Source organism: Panthera tigris, chromosome A1, assembly GCF_018350195.1.
Source record: "Panthera tigris isolate Pti1 chromosome A1, P.tigris_Pti1_mat1.1, whole genome shotgun sequence".
NCBI classification, from domain to species: Eukaryota; Metazoa; Chordata; class Mammalia; order Carnivora; family Felidae; genus Panthera; species Panthera tigris.
Window position 1 is genome coordinate 5,846,795 of NC_056660.1, and position 18,160 is coordinate 5,864,954.

At 39.9% G+C, this 18,160-nt stretch overlaps 1 protein-coding gene across 10 annotated transcripts in view; it reads right to left on the minus strand.

Moving 5' to 3' along the window:
* LOC102958974 (phospholipid-transporting ATPase IB-like) overlaps positions 1-18,160 on the minus strand; it is a 220,089-nt gene that overhangs the window by 130,177 nt on the left and 71,752 nt on the right. For all 10 annotated transcript variants that reach the window (XR_006217562.1, XM_042985568.1, XM_042985522.1 and 7 more), the window contains 7 exons: positions 9,035-9,123; positions 8,741-8,782; positions 7,878-7,953; positions 6,499-6,604; positions 5,814-5,896; positions 4,565-4,614; positions 2,222-2,291 (listed from right to left, as the gene is read on the minus strand). Coding sequence is in view for 9 of the 10 variants with exons in the window: in XM_042985568.1 (XP_042841502.1) it covers positions 2,222-2,291; positions 4,565-4,614; positions 5,814-5,896; positions 6,499-6,604; positions 7,878-7,953; positions 8,741-8,782; positions 9,035-9,123 (516 nt within the window). In the remaining variant the exon portion in view is untranslated. The remainder of the gene's footprint in view (positions 1-2,221; positions 2,292-4,564; positions 4,615-5,813; positions 5,897-6,498; positions 6,605-7,877; positions 7,954-8,740; positions 8,783-9,034; positions 9,124-18,160) is intronic.

Sequence of the window (18,160 nt, forward strand, 5' to 3'; positions counted from 1 at the left end):
AGCAAATGCAATGAAGGAAAAGCTAAAAGAACTTGAAGATGAAAAATCACCATTCAGACACAATGATATTTGGGGATTTTAATATCCCCCTTTCAATCACTGATAGAACAAGTAGACAGAGTCATCAAGGATATAAAAGATTTGGATGATAGTATCAACCAACTTAACTAATAGTTATAAACTACTTTATCCCACAACAACAGAATACTCAGACTTTTTATGTGCATACAAAACATTTAACATTTGATAGGTCATAATATGAACCATAAAACAAGTTCCAATAAAATAAAGGATTCAAGTTATATAGAGTATGTTCTCTACTAAAACAGAATTATGTTATAAATCAATTAAAAGAATAGCTCTAGCAAATTCCCAAATATTTAAAAACACATACTTAAAAAGAACCCATGAGTCAAAGAAGACATCAAAACAAAACTTAGAATATTTTGAATGAATGAAAATGAAAATGCAGCACATCAAAATTTGTGACATTCTGCTAAAGCAATAATTAGGAAATGTATAGGACTAAACATTTGTATTAAAAAAGAAAGAAAGAAAGTTCTCAAATCAAGTTCTGCCTTAAGAAACTATAAAAAGACTGAGGTGTTTGGGTGGCTCAGTCAGTTGAGCATCCAGCTCTTGATGTTGGCTCAGGTCATGGCCCCAGGGTGGTGGAATTGAGCCCCACATTGGGCTCTGCACTAAGCGTGGAGCCTGCTTAAGATTTTCTCTCTCTCTCTCTCTCTCTCTCTCTCTCTCTCTCTCTCTCTCTCTCTCCCCCTCCCTCCCTCCCTCCCTCCCTCCCTCTCTCTCTCTCTCTCCCCCCCCTGCATCTTTCCCTTGCTCACACTCTCTGTCTTTAAAATAAAAAATAAAGAAACTAGAAAAAGAGGAGCAAATGAAGCCACAAGTAGGCAAAATAATAGGAATAATAAAGAGTAGAAGTTAATGAAATAGGAAACAGAGAAACATTGAAGAAAAATCAAATCTGGAAGCACTTTCTTCAGGAATATCAATAAAACCAATAACTAGCTAGCCTACCATATGATTTCACTCATATGTGGAATTTAAGAGATGAAACAGATGAACATATGGGAAGGAAGGAGAAAAGAGAAGAGTGGGAAACAAACCACAAGAGACTCTTAACAACAGAGAACAAAGTGAGGGTTGATGGAGGGAGGTGGGTGGGGGATGGGCTAAATGGGGGAGGGGCATTAAGGAGGGCACCTGTTGGGATGAGCACTGGGTGTTGTATGTAAGTGATGAGTCACAAAATTCTACTCGTAAAACAATACTACATTCTATGTTAACTAACTAGAATTTAAACAAAATCTTGGAAGAAAATAAGTAAATAAAAATGGAATAATTATGAGTTAAAGAAGCTACACGATAAGTCATATATCCTATATGACTTTATATAAAATGTAATAAATGCAAATGAATCTGTAGTTGACAGAAAGCAGACTGGTATCAAAACGTATCAAATTATATACTTTAAATAATGTGCAGTTTATTTTACCTCAATAAAGCTGTTTTTCTTTCTTTCTTTTTTTTTAATTTTTAATGTTTTGTTTATTTTTGAGACAGAGAGACAGAGCATGAGCAGGGGAGGGGCAGAGAGAGAGGGAGACACAGAATCGGAAGCAGCTCCAGGCTCTGAGCTGTCCACACAGAGCCCGACGCAGGGCTCGAACTCACGGACCGTGAGATCATGACCTGAGCTGAAGTCAGACGTTCAACCGACTGAGCCACCCAGGCGCCCTGTAAGCTGTTTTTCTTTTAAGTACATATGGCTGTGAACAAATATATACGTGCTTAAAAAAAAAAGGATTTACAGAGGCAAAGCTATTTCCTGAGATTCACCAAATCCAAGCACTTTGGGCTTGAAATGGGGATCAAAATTCCTGCTCTAAACTCTTAGCATCAACAATCTACTCATTAGTTCTCAACAGACCAACTAAGTGACAACAAATTTTTCACTGACATTAAAGCTTAATAAACTCTGGTGTGGATCACCATAAATTTCAATGACTTGAGTCTTGGGGAAGCTTTGGGGCTACCCAGAAAGGACTTTTCAGCCTTGGCTGATGCTGGCAACGACCAATGGTAACAGCAGATTCAAAGTAACATTGAAAAATAATTGCAAAGTTGTAAAAGGCTTCCTGCAAGTTGTTGAAACAGAGGGAAGGCGTTAATACGAATGATGAATCATGATACTTACAGCCCCTTTGCAGTACAGCCGGAGCTTTCCTGTAGGAGTTCGGACAATTACAGACATCCTTTTTCTATTACTGAGACAATATGAAATGCATTATTGGTTTCCATGTTCCTCAGTACATGATGCTAACACACACACACACACACACACACACACACACACAAAATCCAAGTTAAAAGAATTCTCAGAGTCCTCCGCTGACCATTAGTGAAAAGGCCAACATGTTTCTTGCCAGCCTCCATTTCTTTTTTCTTTACCTGTTTCTTTAAACAGATTCTAATCTAAATCTCCACCTTCTACTACTACTGTTTCTTAGTTACTATCCTTTTCTTCCACGGAAATTTATTAGCACAAATATATATACATATACGTGTGTATATATATATTTACATGTTAATTACATAGTGTAATATGTATAACATATTGTGTTTTATATTATTACTATTATGTATTATGTAATACATATATAATGTAACATACACGTATCATGCATTACACATATAAGACATAAATTATATATACATATAGCATATATAATATAATCACTTACGAACTGATGAGGAAAGAGGAAAGCTTCCCTGGTTGTGTATTTTTCAGGCCTCACAACATCTCTGTCAAGTAGACCCTCCTGTCCCCACTCTGCTGCACAGAGATGTTCAACTGCTGGCTTGAGAGATGCCAGTTATTTTTCTGTGTAGTTCTGTCCTCTGGATTTTTTTCCTTTTTGTTTTTTTATGATTATAGACAGAAGTTAAACTCATTGCTTTCATTCCTGAGTTAGCAGCCCAAATAGGCTTGAAGATCTCCCCTCTCCTCCTTATCCCACACCCTGCCAAAGTAAACTGGCCAAAATCTTTTTTTTTTTTTCCTTTTTCCTCATCTTGTCATTCCCTAACCTTAACCTTGGATGGCTCTCCATGGCTTACAACAACTTTTCAAGAGACTCAAACAAACTACCTGCAAATCAGCACCTTCTCAGATATTCATCATATCCTACAATGCTACGTGTTGCACAATCCAGCGGGGGGGAGGGTCCCAGTGAGTAGCCCCACACCTGAACACTTGAGCTAGGAAGCATCTCAATAGGGACAGGGGCCAGCAATTGCTCTAACTGCCTAGCTGTCAGAATGCCACTAAAGGCAATTGAGTCATTCCAGTGTCACCCAGCTAGGAGCTCGTACTTTAAGGGCAGGAAACGAGTGCTCTGGTAGTAGTGACAGTCAGATATGAAGTAAAGGGAGAGCTAGAATCAGCACTGAGATACATTTTCTTGTAATACGGTTTTTAGAAGAAGCTGTCCTCAAGAGACAAGTTGGTAACAACAACTTTTCTGAGGTTCAAAGCTTTTTTTAAAGCATGTCACTGGCCAATAAGTCTTACTCATATGTGGATCTTGAGAAACTTAACAGAAGTCCATGGGGGAAAGGAAGGGGGAAAAATAGTTACAAACAGAGAGGGAGGGAGGCAAACCACGAGAGACTCTTAAATACAGAGAACAAACTGAGGGGGGATGGGGGAAGGGGAAAATGGGTGATGGGCATTGAAGAGGGCACCTGTTGGAATGAGTACTGGGTGTTGTATGGAAGCCAATTTGACAATAAATTATATTTTTAAAAAGATTTTTAAAATCACCTGGCTTTGGGAAGAACGAATTATTCCTTTCCTAATTTTCTAGCATTTCTCTTTCTAATTTTTCAGATTCCACATTAGAAATGCTCAGATGGTCTAAGAGACTGAGACTCTGTGAGTCTTTAAAACAGTGCAATGAAAATAAAATCATCACCAATGTCCTCACAATAGGCTATGGGGACCAGGCCACAGTAGCTGGACCAGAAGGCCCTCTGAAACCCAAGAGAAGAGAAGACAATGTGGATGCACATTGCCTCCTTTGGGGGTAAAAAAAAGGAGGTACTTCACTGTCTTATGTTTAAAGAAATCATTTTGGGTTTATTTGTAAATATAATGTCCAATATTCATCTATTCATCAAGTGTTTATTGAGCACTTACTGAATACCACATTCCACAGAAGGTGACTCACGCGTTCCTGGGATCCCGAGTCTAGTTGGCGACACACTCAATAAGTAATAACCCGGATGTGAAATCTCAAGTCTGACTCTGACGAGAGCTGAGAAGGAGAGGTGTGGGAACCCCTCTCAGCTACAAAAGGGGATTTGGCCTAATGAGGCCTAAAGAAGTGAGCACCAGGCTCAGATTTAAGGCTCGATGGAAGCTGACAAGAATTTCATGATTCTGCATTAAAGCTTTGATTTACATTTCCAAATCCTAACTGAAGAGTCATGGAAAGAGCCCTGGAGAATACATGAACAAAATGAAAAGGTAGCTTACCTAGAAAACTCCAGGATGTTAAGAATTTCAAATGTGAAGTTTTCTCCCATCTATAGGAAGGTAAGACAACATATTCTTACCTGAGGAAAAAAGTACTCATCTTGCAAAACCTCTCACTCTCCCAGTCGGAAACAAGTTTTACCCGACAACTACACATCTTTTTCAAAACAGAAATTTCCTTACAAACTTGATGAAATGATGGCGCCCTCTTCTGGCAAGAACATTGTTTGCAAACTGGGGAATAGTTAGAAAAATGCTTCTCAGAGTGCAGATTTAAGGCTGAAACACCTCTTTTCAGTATAAAGTCAGCACCACGAGAAACAGTTTATAAACACTCTCATGTTGTAAGGGGACGTGGAGACCATCAACAGACAGAAATGGAAAAACAAGTAAGTCCTGTCATAAAGTCACGCAGTTCAAGTGAAATCCTTAATCCTTAGATAATTTGAAGAGATAAGCATGGAAAGAGACGGCATGCTATAAAATTTTATATCAGTAAAATCTGAATTCTTTTCTAAATTTTTCCAGTTACAGCTTCTTGACTTCCTGTAGCCATGATCAGTTCACCAAGAAGGCAGTACGGAATTTCAAATAATTAGAGAGTGTCCATGTGGCATGTACTCTGGGTATAAGGATGAATCATTCAGTCCGTTCTGCCAAGGGCTGAATGTCTAGTAAACATCCCTAACCACTGCATTATTACTAGAAAAAAATTAGTGAGTTGAGCATCATGTTTGCATTGCATCAGTCCTTCCCCATGATATTAAAGGCTTGTGGTAAGTGGTCATCGAGACAAAATATATATATATCGTACATAAATATATTATATATATATTTATAAATAATATATATTATATATATGAATAAATAGAATGAACAAATCAACATAATAACAACTCACAAAAAAATAGTTGGAAACATTTCAATTTTTCATAGAAAAAAAGTAGTGTATTTCTTGAAGATCTGATGATTCTGACTCTTTGGAATAGTTCACTTTCTCTGTGCTTTCTCACTAATTCCGGTTACTTTTCATACATTAACTCATTTAGTCCTCACAAGAACCCTGTGACACGCACGATAGGGGAACTGGGGTAGACACAGAAGGAACACTCTTGAGACAAATGGCTGGGAAGGTGTGGGCCAGGTGGGCATCCCAGGCACTGTGATCCCAGAGCTCCCAGACTCAACTACTCTACTGCGTCTCTCTGGAAGGGGCACGTGAATCATGAGAAGGTAAGATGCTACTCACAGCAGTTATGGTGACAGAGGATGGCGTTCTTGTAGTAAAAACAAAGCCAAGTTTCTTCATTCCTTTCACTAAAGCTGCTTCATCTACCAACAAAAAGTCTGTATTAATGGAGACTGAATGAAGATATTAACGCTGAATTTAATTTGATACAGATTTCTATTCTCCAGCGCTAAAATACCATGACATTTTTTTAACTTGTCTTTTTTTTTTTTTTTTTTTTTTGGCTCCAAATGCACTTATCTAACTACCAGATAGCGTTCATGAAAGAGGAAATCTGCTTAAATAGACCCCTTTCAGTGAGGCTGAGATCTATTTACCGGCCTAAATTCCTTTCTTAGTACTCATTACGGTTTTGTTCTACAAGCCATTGATAGAATGGCCACAAAATGCCGCAGTGCCTTAACCTTACTCCTGCCTTGTTACTGATTATGACTAAATGTTCCACCGAGCCCTAGCTCAAAGAGCCGTCTCCACCAACGTCCTTAGGGCAGTCTTTGGGGGTGTGGGGAGCAGGATCCCCAGCGCTGCAGCGTGGCTCAAAACCGCACAGCACCATCAACAGCCCTGATCCATAAGGACGGCTGAGAAGGAGCGACGCAGGGGCAGGCGGGATCAGTGACGGCACCACCTCTTCTCGGGGTTCATCACCTACCGGGTGCTCCAGGAGCACGCGACAGACACCTACCTGGGGAGGAAGCCTGGTAGGTTATATTACCTCCGTCTCTCTCAGGAACAACAGTGTGACACACACATAACAGGGTGAGAAACTCCTTTATGTAATCTCTCGTGGGCTACAAAAAAGGCACAGAGCCAGTGAGTCTCTTCCAACACCGGTGGCACAAGAGTTAGATACAGTCTGCAGGTAGCAACAACTGCGGTTTTCACCTCAGGGACACAGGGAGCCAAGCGCTGACTGCAAACCGCATCGGGCACGCGGAATGTGTTTGCAGAGTGGCTACCAAGGCAGACCGTGCAGGGCTGGGGAGACCTCAGGGAACAAGATGACCCTACCCTCTTGGAGCTTCTCTCCTCCCCGGGGGAAACAGGTTTTCTCAAAGCCGGAGGAAATAAGTAGGGGTCGTCACAGAGCCAGGAGGGGCGTATTTTAGGTAGGTGATCTGGGGGGGGGGGGGGGAATTGGAGGACATAATATCTAAACTAAGACCTAAGTGGAAAAGTTAGTTAGCTGTGTGACTGTGACCTGTGACCGTGGCACAGGCTAGACAAAGGGGATGGACAGCACTTTCAGAGGCTCCGAGGCAGGAGACAGAGTCATAGGTTGGCGAGCTTCAAGTTTGTGTGACTCCAGCGTCTTGAGCAAGGGGAATAATGACACAGAATCAGGTGGGAGAGAAAGCCACAGTGACGAGCTAGGATTTTATCTTAAGTGGCGTGCCAGTCCTCCGAAGGTTTTGAAGCAAAGGAAGAACGCGAAAAGATTCATGTTTTAAAAGATCACTTTTAGTTTTGATGGGTGGGGCGCCTGGGTGGCTCAGTCAAGCATCCAACTCTTGATTTCCTCTCAGGTCATGATCTCACGATTTGGGAGTTCAAGCCCCACATGGGGCTCTATGCTGACGGTGCAGAGCCTGCTTGTGATTCTCTCTTTCCCTCTCTCTCTGACTCTGCTTGTGCTCTCTCTCTCTCCCTCTTTCAAAAATAAATACACTTAAAAATAAAAATAAATAAAAATAAAAGACCACTTTTATTTTTGAGAAGACCAAGATTTCAAATCAAGTAGATCAGTATTTTAAAATTGGTAAGTGAAGTTACTGGTAAAATACAATAGAACCAAAGCGCTTAAAAGCATTCAGAGATTTTCTTACACAGATTGCTACACAGTAAAATGTTCTTGAGTGATGTTTGGATTCATTCACACCAGTTAGTTTGGCACTCCCCTCATAACATCAGTATGGAATCCGCTGTTCACTATATTAATATCAAAAAAATTTCAAGACCCTCTCTTTCCTGGCTCAGAAAATTATACCTTTTAATAAACCATATATATGTTTTAAAGTTATGTAGCATTACCGTGTTGACATGGAGTGAAAACAGCAGACTTACGTGGCCATCCTCAAAGTTCTGCAACAATGTTGGGTCATTAAATGCACCGGATTCTGTGATGACAGACGGTGATGCACTGAGGAAGAACAGAGAAGATTTACTGTAATTAAAAGTTCCTGACAGAGCCAGTCAGGGATCAAATGGACCTAAAGTGAACACGCAGCCCCATCTTCTGATTTCAGGAAGTTACACTATGAAGCCTACAGAATTACGGGGGATGCTTGAACAACATGGACTGTGCAGGTCCACTGACACACAGATTTTTCTTGTACAGTACGGTAAATGTATTTTGTCTTCCTTGTAATTTTCTTAGTAACACTTCCTTTTCTCTAGCTTTACTTTGAGAGTACAATCTATAATACATGTACAAAATATGTGGCAATCGATTGTTTACATTATCGGTAAGGCTTCTGGTCCAACAATAGTCTCTGAGTAGTTAATTGGGGAGTTAAAAGCTATACACGGATTTTCAACTGCCTGGAGAGGGTCAGCACCCCTAACCCCTGTGTTGTTCAAGGGTGAGCTGTATAGTAAATATTTAAGGTTCTGTCAAATTATACATCCTCTCAGCCCTCAAGTTGCAAAATGGCATTAGAAAATGCCTAAATCTGTGTTGAAAACCATGTGATTATACAGAGTTTAAGACAGAGTAACCATAAAATCAATAAATCAAAGTCTGGATTCTGGGTTCTTTGACTATCACATGGGAAAGATCCATCCAGGGGAGATTTCTGGGAACTGCCTTTGGAGATCTGGACAAGGGATAGCTGTGTTACCATATATCAGAACTCCAGTACTGACAAAAAGCCCCTTACAGGGGAAAAGGAACATGGGCAAAGTAGAAAAGAATGTTGTCTAGTTACCTTAGGTTGTCCAAAACGGTATCACTTCTGTTTGACAGATTTCTGAGGGAAAATGAGGGAAGTTATAAGGCTATAAATATAAAAAACTTCAGGAATTCTTAAAAAAACACATAAAAAAAGCAGATATAAACCATATTTTTTAACAACTGCCAGTTTTCATTTAAGTTTCAGTCTCATTCAGATATAGCTATTGTTATTAGAAATTCATTTAAGTTTTGAAGTAAATAAAGACTTATTAATTTGTTTAAAAAATGAGAATTTTCAACAGAGTATGGCAAAAAAAAAGCCACTTACCCATAAATTATACCTGCAATGGTACACTTCTTCAATGTCATAATATTGCAAGTGAGTGTTCCTGTTTTATCAGAAAATAAATATTTTACCTAAATAAAGAAAAAACAAACATGATAAACAACATAAATATAAAAATTAAGAGCAAAGACATTTAAGTTCTTTTCTTTAAATCCTCAAAATATTTGAACATTTAGTAAAAAGTTCAGCCTACAAGAATTCTGCCTTTAATATTTATACTTCTTTCAGAGGTTCTCTTTGTTTTATACTGCAGGTGAAATTTTATGTTAATATGCAAAGTAAATTTCAAGCTATCAAACCTAAGAAAATCAAAACTCCAAGTTCTTTTTCTTGCCACGAGAAATCTCATCAAAGGTCTCTAGAAAACATTAAGTGTGGGAGAGAGGAAAGATGGCGGCATGGGAGGACGCTGGGCTCACCGCGCGTCCTGCCGATCACTTAGATTCCACCTACACCTGCCTAAAGAACCCAGAAAACCGCCAGAGGATTAGCGGAACGGAGTCTCCGGAGCCAAGCGCAGACGAGAGGCCCACGGAAGAGGGGAGGAAGGGCGGCGAGGCGGGGCGCGCTCCACGGACCGGCGGGAGGGAGCCGGGGCGGAGGGGCGGCTCGCCGGCCAAGCGGAGCCCCCGAGTCTGGCTGGCGAAAGCGGAGGGGCCGGACGGACTGTGTTCCGACAGCAAGCGCGACTTAGTGTCTGGGAGGTCAGAAGTGAACAGCTCTGCGCGGAAAGCGGGAAGGCTGGAGGACGAAGGGAGGGAGAGCTGCCGAGCCCCCGGACGGCAGAGCTCAGCTTGGCGGGGAACAAAGGCGCTCGCCAGCGCCATCTCCCCCGCCCATCCCCCAGCCAAAATCCCAAAGGGAACCGGTTCCCGCCAGGGAACTTGCTCGCTCCGCGCAAACACCCAACTCTGTGCTTCTGCGGAGCCAAACCTCCGGCAGCGGATCTGACTCCCTCCCGCGGCCACAGGGCCCCTCCTGAAGTGGATCACCTAAGGAGAAGCGAGCTAAGCCTGCCCCTCCTGCCCCCGTGCACCTTGCCTACCCACCCCAGCTAATACGCCAGATCCCCAGCAACACAAGCCTGGCAGTGTGCAAGCAGCCCAGACGGGCCACGCCACCCCACAGTGAATCCCGCCCCTAGGAGAGGGGAAGAGAAGGCACACACCAGTCTGACTGTGGCCCCAGCGGTGGGCTGGGGGCAGACATCGGGTCGGACTGCGGCCCCGCCCACCAACTCCAGTTATACACCACAGCACAGGGGAAGTGCACTGCAGGTCCTCACCACGCCAGGGACTCTCCAAAATGACCAAACGGAAGAATTCCCCTCAGAAGAATCTCCAGGAAATAACAACAGCTAATGAACTGATCAAAAGGGATTTAAATAATATAACAGAAAGTGAATTTAGAATAATAGTCATAAAATTAATCGCTGGGCTTGAAAACAGTATAGAGGACAGCAGAGAATCTCTTGCTACAGAGATCAAGGGACTAAGGAACAGTCACGAGGAGCTGAAAAGCGCTTTAAACGAAATGCAAAACAAAATGGAAACAACGACGGCTCGGATTGAAGAGGCAGAGGAGAGAATAGGTGAACTAGAAGATAAAGTTATGGAAAAAGAGGAAGCTGAGAGAAAGAGAGATAAAAAAATCCAGGAGTATGAGGGGAAAATTAGAGAACTAAGTTATACACTAAAAAGAAATAATATACGCATAATTGGTATCCCAGAGGAGGAACAGAGAGGGAAAGGTGCTGAAGGGGTACTTGAAGAAATTATAGCTGAGAACTTCCCTGAACTGGGGAAGGAAAAAGGCATTGAAATCCAAGAGGCACAGAGAACTCCCTTCAGACGTAACTTGAATCGATCTTCTGCACGACGTATCATAGTGAAACTGGTGAAATACAAGGATAAAGAGAAAATTCTGAAAGCAGCAAGGGATAAACGTGCCCTCATATATAAAGGGAGACCTATAAGACTCATGACTGATCTCTCTTTTGAAACTTGGCAGGCCAGAAAGGATTGGCACGATATCTTCAGTGTGCTAAACAGAAAAAATATGCAGCCAAGAATCCTTTATCCAGCAAGTCTGTCATTTAGAATAGAAGGAGAGATAAAGGTCTTCCCAAACAAACAAAAACTGAAGGAATTTGTCACCACTAAACCAGCCCTACAAGAGATCCTAAGGGGGATCCTGTGAGACAAAGTACCAGAGACAGCACTACAAGCATAAAACATAGAGACATCACAATGACTCTAAACCCGTATCTTTCTATAATAACACTGAATGTAAATGGATTAAATGTGCCAACCAAAAGACATAGGGTATCAGAATGGATAAAAAAATAAGACCCATCTATTTGCTGTCTACAAGAGACTCATTTTAGATCTGAGGACACCTTTAGATTGAGAGTGAGGGGATGGAGAACTATTTATCATGCTACTGGAAGCCAAAAGAAAGCTGGAGTAGCCATACTTATATCAGACAAACTAGACTTTAAATTAAAGGCTGTGGGGCGCCTGGGTGGCTCAGTCGGTTAGGCAGCCGGCTTTGGCTCAGGTCATGATCTCGCGGTCCGTGAGTTCGAGCCCCGCGTCTGGCTCTGTGCTGACAGCTCAGAGCCTGGAGTCTGTTTCAGATTCTGTGTCTCCCTCTCTCTGACCCTCCCCCATTCATGCTTTGTCTCTCTCTCTCTCTCGAAAATAAACATTAAAAAATAAATAAATAAATAAAAAATAAATTAAAGGCTGTAAGAAGAGATGAAGAAGGGCATTATATAATAATTACAGGGTCTATCCATCAAGAAGAGCTAACAATTATAAATGTCTATGCACCGAATACCGGAGCCCCCAAATACATAAAACAATTACTCATAAACATAAGCAACCTTATTGATAAGAATGTGGTAATTGCAGGGGACTTTAACACCCCACTTACAGAAATGGATAGATCATCTAGACACATGGTCAATAAAGAAACAAGGGCCCTGAATGATACATTGGATCAGATGGACTTGACAGATATATTTAGAACTCTGCATCCCAAAGCAACAGAATATACTTTCTTCTCGAGTGCACATGGAACATTCTCCAACATAGATCATATACTGGGTCACAAAACAGCCCTTCATAAGTTCACAAGAATTGAAATTATACCATGCATACTTTCAGACCACAATGCTATGAAGCTTGAAATCAACCACAGGAAAAAGTCTTGGAAAACCTCCAAAAGCATGGAGGTTAAAGAACACCCTACTAACGAATGAGTGGGTCAACCAGGCAATTAGAGAAGAAATTAAAAAATATATGGAAACAAACGAAAATGAAAATACAACAATCCAAACGCTTTGGGACGCAGCGAAAGCAGTCCTGAGAGGAAAATACATTGCAATCCAGGCCTATCTCAAGAAACAAGAAAAATCCCAAATACAAAATCTAACAGCACACCTAAAGGAAATAGAAGCAGAACAGCAAAGGCAGCCTAAACCCAGCAGAAGAAGAGAAATAATAAAGATCAGAGCAGAAATAAACAACATAGAATCTAAAAAAACGGTAGAGCAGATCAACGAAACCAAGAGTTGGTTTTTTGAAAAAATAAACAAAATTGACAAACCTCTAGCCAGGCTTCTCAAAAAGAAAAGGGAGATGACCCAAATAGATAAAATCATGAATGAAAATGGAATTATTACAACCAATCCCTCAGAGATACAGACAATTATCAGGGAATACTATGAAAAATTATATGCCAACAAATTGGACAACCTGGAAGAAATGGACAAATTCCTAAAAACCCACACTCTTCCAAAACTCAATCAGGAGGAAATAGAAAGCTTGAACAGACCCATAACCAGCGAAGAAATTGAATCGGTTATCAAAAATCTCCCAAAAAGTAAGAGTCCAGGACCAGATGGCTTCCCAGGGGAGTTCTACCAGACGTTTAAAGCAGAGATAATACCTATCCTTCTCAAGCTATTCCAAGAAATAGAAAGGGAAGGAAAACTTCCAGACTCATTCTATGAAGCCAGTATTACTTTGATTCCTAAACCAGACAGAGACCCAGTAAAAAAAGAGAACTACAGGCCAATATCCCTGATGAATATGGATGCAAAAATTCTCAATAAGATACTAGCAAATCGAATTCAACGGCATATAAAAAGAATTATTCATCATGATCAAGTGGGATTCATTCCTGGGATGCAGGGCTGGTTCAACATTCGCAAATCAATCAACGTGATACATCACATTAATAAAAAAAAAGAGAAGAACCATATGATCCTGTCAATCGATGCAGAAAAGGCCTTTGACAAAATCCAGCACCCTTTCTTAATAAAAACCCTTGAGAAAGTCGGGATAGAAGGAACATACTTAAAGATCATAAAAGCCATTTATGAAAAGCCCACAGCTAACATCATCCTCAACGGGGAAAAACTGAGAGCTTTTTCCCTGAGATCAGGAACACGACAGGGATGCCCACTCTCACCGCTGTTGTTTAACATAGTGCTGGAAGTTCTAGCATCAGCAATCAGACAACAAAAGGAAATCAAAGGCATCAAAATTGGCAAAGATGAAGTCAAGCTTTCACTTTTTGCAGATGACATGATATTATACATGGAAAATCCGACAGACTCCACCAAAAGTCTGCTAGAACTGATACATGAATTCAGCAAAGTTGCAGGATACAAAATCAATGTACAGAAATCAGTTGCATTCTTATACACTAACAATGAAGCCACAGAAAGACAAATAAAGAAACTGATCCCATTCACAATTGCACCAAGAATCATGAAATACCTAGGAATAAATCTAACCAAAGATGTAAAAGGTCTGTATGCTGAAAACTATAGAAAGTTTATGAAGGTAATTGAAGAAGATTTAAAGAAATGGAAAGACATTCCCTGCTCATGGACTGGAAGAATAAATATTGTCAAAATGTCAATACTACCCAAAGCTATCTACACATTCAATGCAATCCCAATCAAAATTGCACCAGCATTCTTCTCAAAACTAGAACAAGCAATCCTAAAATTCATATGGAACCACAAAAGGCCCCGAATAGCCAAAGTAATTTTGAAGAAGACCAAAGCAGGAAGCATCACAATCCCAGGCTTTAGCCTCTACTACAAAGCTGTCATCATCAAGACAGCATGGTATTGGCACAAAAACAGACACATAGACCAATGGAATAGAATAGAAACCCCAGAACTAGACCCACAAACGTATGGCCAACTCATCTTTGACAAAGCAGGAAAGAACATCTGATGGAAAACAGACAGTCTCTTTAACAAATGGTGCTGGGAGAACTGGACAGCAACATGCAGAAGTTGAAACTAGACCACTTTCTCACACCATTCACAAAAATAAACTCAAAATGGATAAAGGACCTGAATGTGAGACAGGAAACCATCAAAACCTTAGAGGAGAAAGCAGGAAAAGACCTCTCTGACCTCAGCCGTAGCAATCTCTTACTCGACACATCCCCAAAGGCAAGGGAATTAAAAGCAAAAGTGAATTACTGGGACCTTACGAAGATAAAAAGTTTCTGCACAGCAAAGGAAACAACCAACAAAACTAAAAGGCAACCAACGGAATGGGAAAAGATATTTGCAAATGACATATCGGACAAAGGGCTAGTATCCAAAATCTATAAAGAGCTCACCAAACTCCACACCCGAAAAACAAATAACCCAGTGAAGAAATGGGCAGAAAACATGAATAGACACTTCTCTAAAGAAGACATCCGGATGGCCAACAGGCACATGAAAAGATGTTCAATGTCGCTCCTCATCAGGGGAATACAAATCAAAACCACACTCAGATACCACCTCACGCCAGTCAGAGTGGCCAAAATTAAGAAATCAGGAGACTATAGATGCTGGAGAGGATGTGGAGAAACAGGAACCCTCTTGCACTGTTGGTGGGAATGCAAATTGGTGCAGCCGCTCTGGAAAGCAGTGTGGAGGTTCCTCAGAAAATTAAAAATAGACCTACCCTATGACCCAGCAATAGCACTGCTAGGAATTTATCCAAGGGATACAGGAGTACTGATGCATAGGGGCACTTGTACCGCAATGTTTATAGCAGCACTCTCAACAACAGCCAAATTATGGAAAGAGCCTAAATGTCCATAAACTGATGAATGGATAAAGAAATTGTGGTTTATATACACAATGGAATACTACGTGGCAATGAGAAAGAATGAAATATGGCCTTTTGTAGCAACGTGGATGGAACTGGAGAGTGTGATGCTAAGTGAAATAAGCCATACAGAGAAAGACAGATACCATATGGTTTCACTCTTATGTGGATCCTGAGAAACGTAACAGAAACCCATGGGGGAGGGGAAGGAAAAAAAAAAAAAAAAAAGAGGTTAGAGTGGGAGAGAGCCAAAGCATAAGAGACTGTTAAAAACTGAGAACAAACTGAGGGTTGATGGGGGGTGGAAGGGAGGGGAGGGTGGGTGATGGGTATTGAGGAGGACACCTTTTGGGATGAGCACTGGGTGTTGTATGGAAACCAATTTGACAGTAAATTTCATATATTAAATAAATAAATAAATAAATAAATAAAAATTTAAAAAAAACATTAAGTGTATATATAGATAGAAAGATATAGACACACACACACACACACACACACACACCCCAAAACCAGATAAAGACATTATAGAAAAAATTTACAGGCCAATATCCCTGATGAACATAGATGCAAAAATACTCAACAAAATATTAGCAAATCAAATTCAACAGTACATTGAAAAGATTACACAACATCATCAAGTGGAATTTATTCCAGTGATACAAGAATAGTTTAAAAAATCAATCAATGTGATATACCACATCAATAAAATAAAGGATAAAAATAATACAACCATCTCAGGAGATGCAGAAAAAGCATTTGACAAAATTCAACATCCATTTATGATAAAAACTCTCAATGAAGTAGGGGTTAAAGGGAACAAACTTCAACATAATAAAGGTCAATATGACAAGCCTGAAGTTAACACCAATGGTCAACGGTGAGAAGCTGAAAGCTTTTCCTCTGAGATCAGAAACAAGAAAGGGTGCCCACTCTCACCACTTTATTCAACATAGCATTGGAAATCCTGGCCAGAACAATTAGGCAAGTAAAATAAAAGGCACCTAAAATAAAAAGGAAAATGTAAAACTGTCACTATTTGCAGAAGACCACACCAAAATCTTCTTAGAATGAATGGATTCAGTAAAGCTGCAGATTACAAATTCAACATACAGAAACCTGTTGAATTTCTATACATTAATAATGACTGTTAGAAACATTAACAATTCCATTTACAATTGCATCAAAAAGAATAAAATACCTAGGAATAAATCTAATCAAGGAGGCAAAAAACCTGTGATCAAAGAAACTGAAGAAAACACAAATAGAAAGATATTCCACACTCATGCATTGGAGAAATTAACATTGTTAAAATGTCCATACTACCCAAACCAACTACAGATCCAATGTAATCCCTATCAAGATTCCAGTGGCATTTTTCACAGATTTAGAACAATAATCCTAAAATGTGTATGCAACCACAACCCCAAATAACCAAGGCAATACTGAGAAAGAACAAAGGAGGTATCATGCTTCCTGATTTCAAACTATATTACAAAGCTATAGAAATCCAAACAGTATGGGATTTGCATAAAAACAGACATGTAGGTCAATGGAATGGAAAAAAGAGCTCATAAATAACCAATGAACATACGGTCAATTAATTTACAACACAGGAGACAAAAATGTGCAATAGGGAAAGGAGAGTCTCTTCAATAAATGGTGTTCAATAAATAAATGACAATCTCACCAATAAACTTGACAACCACATGCAACAGAATGCAGCTGGACCACTTTCTTATACCATGTACAAAATTAACTCAAAATGGACTAAATACTTGAACACAAGACCTAAAACCATAAAACTCCTAGAAGAAAACATAGGTAGTAAGTTCTTTGACATCAGTCTTGATGATTTTTTGGATTTGACACTAAGAACCAAGGCAGCAAAAGCAAAAATAAATAAGTGGGACTACATCCAATTAAAAAGCTTCTGCACAGCAAAAGAAATCATCAGCAAAATGAAAAGGTAACACAATGAATAGGAGAAAATATTTGCAAATAATATATTTGATGAAGGGAGTTAATGTCTAAAATATATAAAGAACTCATGCAACTCAACAGCAAAATAATAATCCAATTTTAAAAATGAGGAGAGGATCTCAATAGATGTTTTTCCAAAGAAGACATACAAATGGCCAACAGACCCATAAAAAGATGTTCAGCACCACTAATCATCAGGGAAATGCAAATCAAAACCATAATGAGATATCACTTCACACCTGTTAGAACAGTTATTACCAAAAGACAGTTAAGTGTTGGCAAGGATGTAGAGAAAAGGGGACTCTTGTGCACTGTAGGTGGGAGTGTAAATTGGGGCAACCACTATGGAAAACAGCATGGAAGCTCATCAAAAAATTAAAAACAGAACTACCATATGATCCAGCAATTTCACTTCTGGGTATTTATTTGAAGAAAATGAAAACACTAAGTCAAAAAGATAGATATACCCCTATGCTCATGGCAGCATTATCTACAATAGCCAAGATAAAACAACCTGTCAATGAATGAATGGACCAAAGAAAATGTAGTGTATATGTAATACAGTAATAATTATACACACACACACACACACACACACACACACACACACACACACACACAAAATTGAGCCATAAAAAGAAGGAAATCTGGCTGTTTGCACATGAAAGGACTCTGAGGGCATTATGTTGTGTGAAATAAGTCAGACAAAGAAAGACAAATGCCACAGGATTCACTTGTGCAATCTGAACAAGAAAAATAACTAAACTCGCTACAGAGAACAGATTGGTGGTTGTCAGAGGCAAGGAGTGAGCAAAATGAGCCGTGAGAAAATGGGTGAAGGGGGTCAAAAGGTACAAACTTCCAGTTAGAAAATAAATGAATCCTCAGGATGTCGTGTATAACACAGTGATTGTAGTTAATATACTGCATGTTCAGAAGCTGCCAGGAAGATAGATCTTAAAAGTTCTCATCACCAGAACTCTGTAACTAT